Source organism: Microtus ochrogaster, unplaced genomic scaffold (genome assembly GCF_000317375.1).
Source record: "Microtus ochrogaster isolate Prairie Vole_2 unplaced genomic scaffold, MicOch1.0 UNK12, whole genome shotgun sequence".
Classification (NCBI taxonomy): domain Eukaryota; kingdom Metazoa; phylum Chordata; class Mammalia; order Rodentia; family Cricetidae; genus Microtus; species Microtus ochrogaster.
Genome location: NW_004949110.1, coordinates 946,140 through 957,665, shown reverse-complemented (window position 1 = coordinate 957,665; position 11,526 = coordinate 946,140). Strand labels below are relative to the sequence as shown.

General features: G+C 44.8%; 1 protein-coding gene across 1 annotated transcript in view; it reads left to right on the top strand.

Annotated features, from left to right (window-relative positions):
* Window positions 1-11,526, top strand: part of Tbc1d2b (TBC1 domain family member 2B) — a 71,924-nt gene that overhangs the window by 42,111 nt on the left and 18,287 nt on the right. Inside the window, exons 4-7 of the mRNA XM_005366647.3 lie at window positions 3,450-3,613; window positions 4,950-5,185; window positions 6,072-6,455; window positions 10,667-10,777. Coding sequence (XP_005366704.1) covers window positions 3,450-3,613; window positions 4,950-5,185; window positions 6,072-6,455; window positions 10,667-10,777 — 895 coding nt within the window. The remainder of the gene's footprint in view (window positions 1-3,449; window positions 3,614-4,949; window positions 5,186-6,071; window positions 6,456-10,666; window positions 10,778-11,526) is intronic.

Below are 11,526 nucleotides of genomic sequence, written 5' to 3'. Positions count from 1 at the left end.
TGTAGACCAGGCTGGTCTCGAACTCACAGAGATCCGCCTGCCTCTGCCTCCCGAGTGCTGGGATTAAAGGCGTGCGCCACCATCGCCCGGCGTTCTTCTAAATTTTTTAATTACTTTAGTGAAATTCAAAGAAAAGGGGTAAATCATGCTTTTAAAAACGCAAATATTAAGGGACTCGGGTGGCTCAATGAAAAAATGCTTGCAGCTCACGCATGAGGACCTGATTTGGGATTCCCAGTCCCCATTTAAAAACCACTCATTGGGTCCACATCTGTCACCCCAGTACTGGGGAGGAGCTCCAGAAAGCATTTGGCCAGCCAGTCTAGGTAAAATAGTGAGTTCCAGCTCAGGAGACTTGTGTCAGAAATAAAGTGGGAGGACTGGTGAGAGGGCCAAGCCAGGAAAAGTGTTCACCACCAAGCCTGCTTACCTGAGGTCTGGAAAACTGTCCTCCTCTGCACATGTGCTGTGGTGCACATGCCTGCCCCGGAAATAAATAGCTTATTACGAGGATGAGTATTTTGTGTACATGTATGCCTGAGTGCCACATGCATGCCCAGTGCCCATGGAGACCAGAGAGGGATTTATATCTCCTGGAACTGCAGTCATGGGCAGTTGTGAGCTACCATGTGAGTGCTTGCTGGGAATTGAACCCAGGTCCTCTGGAAAAACAGCCAGTGTTCTTATCTACCGTGCTATCTCTCTAGCCCAAAACTAAAGCAAAATTAAATAAAGAAGTAGAGAGCAATAGGGAGAGATACTTGATACTGGCGTTTGGCCTCCACAGGCATGCACAGGAAAACACAACTGCACAACACACCCCAAAACTAAAATATTGAGACATAGCTGCTTTGTGCAAGAGTGTCATCCGTGTAGCTCAAACTGGAGATGGAATCAGCTTTCGCTTCCCGCCTGCAGTCTGCCTGGGGCAACACCAGTGGCGCACAGGTTGTCCTTGTTGAGCAACCATATTGCAGTGTGGTTTACCTGTAGTCTCACTTATTTTAGGAGTATGGGCTGGCACACGTTAAAAATCACACCTCAAAATTTATAGCTGCGTGTCAGGGCACATGCCCACAATCCTAGCGTGTTGGGGGCAGAGGCAAGCAAACCTCAATAAGTTTGAAGCCAGCATGGTCTATCTATCCAGTTCTGTGCCAGGTGGGGCTGTACAGTGAGACCCTGTCTCAGATGGCGGTTGTAGGAGGGAAAAAGTGTGTTTCCTCATGAGCTCTCCCCTAACCATGGCCGTGAGCAACCTCCAAGCTGCTGTCTTTCACTGTAGCTGTCCTTCTTAAGAATTTAAAAAAGTGAACTCTTTCGGGCCATTATAGCCTGTTACATTCGTTTACTTGACATCGCCCTTCAAAGTGACTGTGGTTCACATTCCCAGCAACACTGCCAGTCCCGGTTGCCGCACATCCTCCTGAACACTGGGAATTACTGTTGCTCTTAACTTTAGCTGTTGTGGGTGTGACCCTTTTTAAAACTAGTATATGATAACTTTTATCATATACTTTTTTTAATGCTTTTTTAAAAAATTTTTTTAGATTATTTTGTGTGTGTGTTGCCTACATGTATGTTTGTGTGACATATGCATGCCTAGTGCCTGTGGAGGGCAAAAGTGGTTGTATGCCCTGGAACTAAGAGTTGAGCTGCCCTGTGTGTGTCGGGAACCAAACCAGGGTCATCTACAGGAGCAACAAGTGCCCTTAACCACTGGTGTTTTCTTTTTCAGCACTTACTAGCCATTCTTAGGCAGAGGCTCCTTGGCTAAGGATGGGTTACATGGTAGGGTGATGTCCTAGTAAGCCTAACAGTTGAAAATGCCCAGCAGACACTGTGGCGTAGCTACACGTATTCTGTAGAGTACCTGTTGTGCACCCTTGAGCTCGTGCGGCTCACTGGAAGCCACTCCCGGCTCGAGAGTGTCTTACTGCATATGACTAGCCCAGGAAAATCCATCTGCAAAGTGTGGTTCGAATGTGTGTTGCTTTGGAACCATCATTAAGTTTTAAAGAAAATCTTAAGTTTAGCTTTACAAGTTAGGAAACTGCCTATATTTTTCTTTTCTCTTTTTCATTTGCTTTGCTCGACTCTTGATCATTTTTAAATTGAGTTGTTTATCCATATTATTGAGCTTTAAGAGTTCTTAAATGTTCTGGATATGAGCCTTTTGTCAGGTATATATTGACAAATACTTTTCAAAGGGGAAAAGTTTTAATAAACTTGATTTTTCTCTTTTATCTTTTAGATTGTGCTTTCTGAGTGCTCTTTAGAAAATCTGTCCCACTTGGGATTACAGAGTTGGCTTAGTCAGGAAATAAACTTGACCTGAGTTTGGACCCCCAGTCCCGTGTAAAAACCAGATGTTACCTGTAGTCCCAGCACTGGGGAGCTGGGGCTGGGCAGATCTCTGGAGTTTGTTGGCTAGCCTAGCCAAATGGGTGAGCCTCAGGTTCAGAGAGAAACTCTGCCTCAAAAAATGAACTGGAAAGTGATTGAGAAAGACAACTGGAGTTGACCTTTGGCCTACACATGCACGCTTGCATACATACAAAGATATATGTGCACATGCATACAGAAAAGAAAAAACACGTTTATATGTGTGAAAAGTACTTTTCTCCTTTTCTTCTAGAAGTTTTGTGTTTAGTTTTTTATATTTAGATCCTTTAGGGGACTTTTTTATTGGGTTTGGGAGGTGGGGTGTTTTTGTTTTTGTTTTGAGACAGAATCTCACTATATAGCTCAGACTGACCTGGAACTTAGGATCCTGCTGCCTCAGTCTCCAAAGTGAGCCACAACAACCTGTCTATCATATATTTTGAATTAATTTGTATGTATGGTATGAGGTAAGGTTCAAGTTTCCTACATATAACCACTTTTTATAACCACATTTTCCTCCTTGAACTTTTTTACATCCGTGTTGAAGGTCAGCTCACCATAAGTGTAAGGAGTGGCTAACATAAATAAAGCCGTGTATGCTTTAGTGTCTCCCTGTATTTGTGCACAGGAATTTCATTTAGGAAATGCTACCATCTTTAGAAAGGCAGTTCTCATAAAAATATATTTGTTGGTGAAAGTATAAAATCCAGTGTGAAGCTCCACGATTTGAGAATAGCTAATCTAACTGTACAGAAATTCAATGATATGGATAGACTAGGATCTGGTGTGTGACTTTTAAGTAAAGGGGTTTTGTTGTTGTTATTGTTGTTTTGAGAAAGAAAGAAAGAAAGAAAGAAAGAAAGAAAGAAAGAAAGAAAGAAAGAAAGAAAGACTCTTTTCCAGTCTGTCTTGTTTTCCATGACACTAGATCAGTGTGTACTTCCTAGCAGTGTGTATTTTTCTTGTTTTCTATACTCTCAAAAATATTCGCTATTATCGAATCTTCATTTTTAGAAATCTTATATACAGTTGTATTTGTTTTCTCCTTTCTTGTTTTTAAATAGAAATTCAATGTCATCTTTCCGTCCTGGGAGAGGACATAGTGAGAGTCGCAGAACCGTGTTTTACACCAATGAAGAGTGGGAACTTTTAGACCCACCTCCTAAGGACCTAGAGGAGTCCCTGCTACAGGAGGAGAGGAAGAAGCAAATGCCTGAGGGGAGCAAAGGTAGAGAATGCACCTGTGCTCTCTGTTGCTCTCTGTGCTGCCATTTGTCACCTCTGGGGACATAACAGACACTTGGCTGCCAGAGTCCTGGAAGCATGAAGTGTTATGGCCAGGGGTGGGGGCAGTAATTCCTAAAGGTTTGTAAAGTGCTACAAGGAATAAATGTCTATCTAGCCTGGTAGCTGCACACCTTTTCCAGGAGATAGAATAGCTGTCATGTTTCTATGCATCACAGAAATGCTGAGTGAAGAAACTTTGTATTTATTAAGTCAGGTATTATGTCATATACCTGTAGTTCTAAGACCTGGGAGACTGATGCAGGAGGATTGCACATTTGAGGGCAGCCTGGGCCATGTAGCAAGACTCTGTCTCAGAAACACACACACACACACACACACACACACACACACACACACACCACCTTTATTTACAGACATTTGAGATGTACTCAAAAGGAACAAAATATAGTATCATAGATTCTGAAGAACTGGTTAAATTAGTCTTAGTTCCACTACTGTAACAAATGCCTGAGAGAAAAGGTTTATTTTGGCTCACAGTTGTAGAGATCTTAGTCTATGACCAATTGAACCCATCATTTCGGGCCTAAGGAGGTGCATCATCATAGGGACATGTGGTCAAGAAACAGAAAAGCTAGAAGGGCTGGAGTACCGCTGTCTGGAAGACTTCCCGGTAAACCCCAGTTTTCATCACTAAGAAGGCTTGGGAAGACATGCTAGTCCCAACAGTCCCCAAGTCAGAAGCATGCTCCTCTGTTTTTCATGAAACCAGCATGAAAAATCCATCCAGTGCTATCGAGGTGCCTGATGCTGTTGCCCCTCCCAGTCTCTGCCTGACCTACTTCAGGGCCACTGTGTGCTTCTAACAGCGCAGATGCCTTTGTCTCTCATAGCTTCAAATAATCAAAACTCCTCGGTGCTTTTGTGTCTCCTGTTGGCATTCCTCAGGCTGCATTTGAAGCCATTCATAAAAACATTTATTTGGATCATTTAATATGTAAAATCATACTTTAAAAATGTATCTATACTTTTTAAAAACATTCCTTTTGTTTTTGGTTTTAGCCAAAAACAAATGAGTACAAGTAAGAAGCCAAGAATTTCCTAGTGTACCTCATCTTTCTGTAAAGTGCCCATGTAGTAGTCGTCTGTAGAGTGGTCTGAAACTCCGCTGGCTTTACCTCTAGAATGAGGTGGGACAAAGTGGCATCCGCTGCTCTGCTTTCTTCATAGGCTGATGAGTCCACAGCCCTTCAGAGTGCAGTCTGTAAGGGTACCAGAAGAAGGTTTGACTTGCTCAAGAACTTTTTTTTTTAACATAGGAGTCACTAGTTCGGGATTCCCCTTCGAGTTGGGGCGGCACCCTTACAAAGGAAAGCGCCCCTTGAGAGACATAATTGGGTCATACAAAAATCGCCACAGCAGCGGTGATCCTCTCATCGAGGGAACGTCACCAGGTGGTGGAAGCCTCGCTAAGCCCGTCTCTGAGATGCAGCTGCAGATTCAAAGCCAGCAGGAGGAGCTGGAGCAGCTCAAGAAGGACCTGTCCAGTCAGAAGGTAACTGTCTCTTGAGTTTTGTGTCCCTTCACCTGACCTCCCCAGGGGCCCTTCCCTGACGCATGCTGCTGCAGCCTCCATCCTGTGCCCTGAGCTATGCCCATCGTTAATTCAAGACCCTAGACTATGTGGAGGGAAAGGAAGGTTGCAGGGTACTGCTGTCTGCACCACACCCAGTTCCTTAGCCTAGAGGTCTGAAGTTTCCACGTCCTGTCAGACAGTATAACTTTTCTAAGCTGGTCAGATATTCTACCTAATTGCTGGACAGTTCAGTGATTCTTAGAGCCTGGATTTTTCTCCCCCCCCCCACCCTGTTTTATCTTATTTTTAATTATGTGTGTGGGTATGTGAATGCAGGCACCCTTGGAGATCCGAAAAGGGTGTCAAATCCAGTGAGCCTCCCAACGTTGGTTCTGGGAGCCAAGCTCAGAACCTCTGCAAGAACATCATATGCTAAGTCATCTTTCTAACTACCCCCCCCCCCCACACACGTCTATTTATTTTTGAGACAGCATCTCACGGTGTAGGCTATGGAACAATTGATCCTCCTCCAGCACAGGAATTACAGGCATGTGCCACCCGACGGTACTTCACAGATCTTTTAGTACTGATAAATATGTGCCAGGAACCATTGCTAATTACAGCCAGCGTGTCCATTATTTCCAGCTTCCTATTATTGTTCTCTTCAGACCGTATTTGTGGACTAAATTTCTTTCCTCTCTATTTTTGAGATCTTTCAAGAGGAAGTTTGGTATTAAAATGTTTCCAACAAAGTTTGTTTCCTCATTTCCTCAAATTCCAGTGGTTACTTATGTAACATGGTTATGATTCCTGTTTTTCTCCCTGACTCTCGTACCCTTCATCTCATCATCTTCTTGGTTCCTAGGAGCTTATTCGGCTGCTCCAGCAGACAGTCCGGTCATCCCAATATGACAAGTATTTTACGAGCCACCAAATCAGCCAGGGGGTCCCCAGGGACACTCTGGAGCTTCTCCACCAAAAGGACGAGCAGATCCTGGGCCTCAGCGGCCAGCTGGAGAGGTACGGCCTGGAGAAGGAGAGTCTCCAGCAGGAAGTGAGGACGCTGAAGAGCAAGGTGGGCGAGCTCAACGAGCGCCTGGGGATGCTGATGGAGACCATCCAGGCCAAGGACGAGGTCATCATCAAGCTCAGCGAGTGTGAGGGCAGTGTGACTTCGCCCACCATGGGGCCCAGCTCTCCTTTGGCCACCCCAGCCAGCAGAGACCAGCTGGAGCTGGACAGGCTAAAAGTAAGGGCAGGGTGTGGGCTGGCTTTTTGGACAGAGATCCCAAACTTCGTTAGCTCCATCAGTTTTGATCCCTAGAGGTACTATTGTCAGTGAGCTAGTCTGGTAAAGGAGCAGAGCTGGGGGTGGGGCACAGAAACAGGCTTTGCAGTCAATTTAAAGAACTCCTTGGAAGCCCTTCCAGCACTGTTGCCATTGCTGCTATTGCCTGCCTGGAACCCTTTCAGCTCCTCCTGTCCCTGACTTAGGAGTAGCTGAAACACCCCTCCCCTCTTATTTATTGCCCTCTCAAGACTTCATTGTACCATGGAACATGGAGGTTGTCAGTTTCCTCTTCTGTTACATGAATGTAAACACAGACTTAATTTGCATAGCTTCCCACAGGCCTGGGCAGGAATATTGTCCCAGTAGTCAGAGTAGGGCCAGCTGGGAAAATGGGAAAAGGAGCCTGCTCGGACAAGGGTCAGTGCCTAACATGAGAAGTCCTGCTCTTGGAAGGGAGGACAGAGCTGTCTTCCCAGTGCCGCCTTCTGAGATGGCCCAGGATGAGAGGCTGGCTCCTGAACAGAAGGGAACTGGGGTGATAAGCAGCAGTTGAAGGAGGGGGAGTACTCCCCCTTTGGAAAGCAGAGCAGCCTGCATCGTATACCTGTCGAGAATCCTGCAGGTCCAGAGCAGAGAGCTGAACAGTTTGGGTGCTTATGAGGAAGGCTGTAGAGAAGACCAGCGCATCTTTGCTGTCAGCAGCTCCTGAGACTCTGCTGGAGAAGTTTTAGGTAGACAAACATCCCCTGGGACAAGGGGCATTAGGTAGATCTGACTCCAGCAGACCCCCAGTAGGTCTGTGACTCCTAGCCCATGTTTCCACATAGCCATTGTCTTCTTGCAAAAAAAAAAAAATTGACTCTGGGTGTTTGAGTTTCAAATGGAGTTTCTCCTTGAAGGGCCAGGTGTGTTACTGTTGAGATAGTTAGAGAATGTGAGTGGCATGGCTTCCAGCGCCTTCCATTGGCCAGCAGTGAGCTGAGCAAGTGCTGGGCAGGCTGGGGACTTCCGAGTTAGGAACACTGAGACAGCGGCAGCGTGTAGGTGGTCTGTTTTAGTGACAACTCCCTTCTGATACTCGAAAGACTAACATGGTTTATTTTTGGTGTGTGTATGTGCACAGATGCACATGTATTTGCAGGTCCACATGCCCAGGGGCGCTCACATGTAGAGGCTACATGTTGATATTCTCCCTCCATACCTCCCCACCTTCTTTTTTTGATACAAAGTCTGAACCAGTTGGCCTGGAAGCCCTAGCAATCCTTTCTCCATGCTCACTGCACTAGGGTTATAGAAGCACCATCACACCAGCTTTTATGTGGTGTCAGAAACCCAAATATAGGTCCTTCTGCATGTGCAGCAGACACTTGACTGGATAAGCCTGGATAAGCCCTGGCCACAGCTCCCAACAGGATTATTAATGAGGAACCAAAACACTTCTTCTTATATCAACTATAAATCAGCCTTTATTATTTTATTTTTTTATATTTATAAGACAAGGTTTTATACTGTAGCTCAGACTGACCCAGAACTCACTGTAGCCCAGGTTTGCCTCAAACTCAAGTTATTTTGTCTCCATGTCCAGGGTGCTGAAATTACCAGGTGTGAGCTGCTGTGCTTGGCTGTTTTTTGTTTCTGTTTCATTTTTCTTTTTACAAGCAGTCTTAGTGTTGCCTGTAGAAGTCAGTTTTGTTTATATGCTCAACCGTAAATGTTTTCCTTCCTACACATCCCCACAGTAGTGATGCAATTAGTGTCTGCATTTGTAATGTGGGTTTTCCAGACGGTGTTTTTTGTTCTTGTCAGAAGAGAAGTATATGGCACACGTTTTCCCAGGGAGCTAAGCCAGGGTGTGAGAATGGGCCACGTAGCTGCTATAACCACTGAACCTTTGAGATTCTTAACTTACCTCATCCAACATGGACTGTCTCTCCTGTGTCCTTTTGTAGCTGGGGTGACTTTTGATGAGTCATAAGGATCTTTTTCCTCAACATTTCTCAACAGCTTTAAAGCTGTGGCTCCAGAGTCTACACAGTGAGGCTTAGTGGGGAAGCTTCTTAGCAGGCAGAGACAGCCTGCCTAGGTCAGGACCTCACGTTGCTGGCCTTGGCTCTGCCTGAGCCTGTACTACAGTGAGATGCAGCGCTCCCAGAAGAGTGTAGGCGGCTTGCTCAGAGCTCAGTCATCCTTCCACAGTGAACTCTGACTGTGGCAGTGACCTCAGGTCTAGGCCTCATCTGTCAAACAGTGCTACCCCTGGGGTGTTACGAGGGCTGAAGGAAGTGGTCCACATCTGGACCGGACACCTTGCAGAGTGTTTATTGCCAGATGTTATTGTTATATCAACATTCTCAACAAAATATTCTGATGGTAAATAGTGAGAATTTACTGAGACTGGAGCACAAATTTTATACTAAAGACAAACTATACAGCCAGCAGAGACCAAATACCTGTCATTTAGTCTTTCTCCTCACAGTTCAGTATCTTTAGCTTCTTTCCAACCAACCTCCTGTTAACTGACCTGCCTTTTAATGATGTGTTTATTCATTGTTTCCAAATACAGTATTTTTAAGATGCCAGGAAAGAGGAGAAAATGTCATCATTTGAGCTAGAAAAGGACACGTTAACCTTCTTTGGGGCCTGACATTTTCACTTACGTACTTGGATTGCTAGGGCGATGTCAGTTCTGTGCAAGGGTTGGGTTGCAGGTAAGGAGGCTCAAGCACTCAGCCTGGCCCTCCGAGCTTAGAAGCTGACTTCCCAGCACAGCATTCAGCGAATGCATAGCCTCCCTGGCCTGGGTCTGTCTGGGAAATAATGTCAAGAATGGCTCCTGGGGCTCGAGAGGTCTAAGTGAGATCAAGAAGCTCATGTGCCTTGCCCAGAGTTCTGTGACCCATAGCCCATGTTCCATGAGTGCCAGCAAATCAGGGGCACCAGGGGCACCTTTCCAGTTCCTCTGCATCTCATAGAACAGTCTATCAGGAGACTGGGGGGGGGGGTCGGGGTGTGGAGGACTGTCTAGAAATGGTCAGGGGCAGATGAGGCTGTGGTTGCAAAAGATGGAATTTATAAGTAGTCTTTTGAAACCACAGTCTTCAAGATGCTTCTGATTCATCTTTATTTAGAAGCTTCCTTATTTTACCATGAGGAACATCTAAAGGACTCAGTAAACCTTACTTCCAGAGACTTTGCGTGAGAGCTCTTCCCTGCCCACCCACAGCTGCACTTCAAGTGGAGCAGAGCAAACAAACTTTGTGACCATGGAAGGCAGAAGCAGGGCCAGAACTCTGACTTCATACTCATACATAGATACGTCCAGGACAACCAAGGATTTATAGTAGAGAAACCCTGTCTTTACAAAACAACCTTGTCTCCAACTAGCTATGTTCTCTCAAATACAAAATTAGTGTCACAGAAGTGAACAGGTGGGCACCCACTAGAGGGCCCGTTTGTTCTTGTAATTTGTGGAGAGTTGTGCTGGAAAGGAGAGCTTTACCACTGAGCTCCACCTCTGCCCTGTTGTGCTTTTTCTTCAGCTCTTCCCCAGCTTTGAAACTTTGCAATGTTCTCCAGAGTCCCTGATGCTTTGTAGATTGTAGCATTTATCATTACATGCCGTACTTAATTAAGGGCTTTTCTGCATTTTTATAGCCGTTTTAAAATAGAAGCTATATGAGTAAAAACAAGAACCTACAAAGAATATGTTCAATTTCTCTGGTTGAAAGGAATGTTAAATTTTGCTTTTTTTTTTTTTTTTGATTTTCAAGGCAGGGTTTCTCTGTAGCTTTTTTGGTTAAATTTTGCTTTTTTTTTTTTTTTTGATTTTCAAGGCAGGGTTTCTCTGTAGCTTTTTTGGTTAAATTTTGCTTTTTTTTTCTCATCACCAACTTAATGGGTATGAATGAATTTAGAAAATACATCCTGCTTATTTCTCCTGAAATCTCTACTGCTGAGTAAATGTTTTGTTCATCTGCTTCATTGCAACAGCAGTTCCCACCTCCTTCTGCTGCAGCAATGACCGGAACATTCATCAGAACACACCTTCAGACGTCTTCAGTTCTCTTTTAGAACTTGCTCTCACTTAGCAGGACTCGGATATGCTAATTAGGTAGGATAATTAACCAACATGCAATCCTCATGAACTGATAAATATTTTCCCCCTACAGGATAGTCTGCAAGGGTACAAAACCCAAAATAAATTTCTAAATAAGGAAATTTTGGAACTCTCCGCTCTACGAAGAAATGCGGAAAGGAGAGAGAGGGATCTGATGGCAAAGGTAAGTCAGGATAGACACATTTTACCACTTGGTGAGAGAGAGAAAACTTGTAACGGGAGGAGGGGACTGCTTGTTGTCCCAGCTGCCTGGCTATCTTACACCCGAAATAATCACACAGAAACTGTATTCATTTAAACACCGGCTGGCCCATTAGCTCTAACTTCTTATTGGCTAATTCTTACATTTTAATTTAACCCATTTCTGTTAATCTGTGTATCACCACGTGACTGTGGCTTACTAGCAAGATTCTAACCAGCATCTGTCTCAGGCAGGAGATCCATGGCATCTGCCACTCTGTCCTTCTTCCCAGCATTCAGTTCTGTCTACTCTGCCTACCTAAGTTTTGTCCTATCAACTAGGCCAAAGCAGTTTTTTTATTCATTATCCAATGAAAGCAACACAAACAGAATGAACTCCTACACCAGAAACTGTATTTAAGTGGATGTGCTTTAGAACCTACCTAGCCACCACATTGGGAAAAACATGGCTACTGGCGTCAAAATATATGTTAAGTGTGTCCAGTACATTTTCGTTGTGGATAACAAAGAAATACTCTCACATGTGATCTTCATACATTTTTAAGGAATTTTCTAAGGTGAAAATGAAGTGCAGCCGGGCGATGGTGGCGCACGCCTTTAATCCCAGCACTCGGGAGGCAGAGGCAGGCGGATCTCTGTGAGTTCGAGACCAGCCTGGTCTACAGAGCTAGTTCCAGGACAGGCTCAAAAGCCACAGAGAAACCCTGTCTC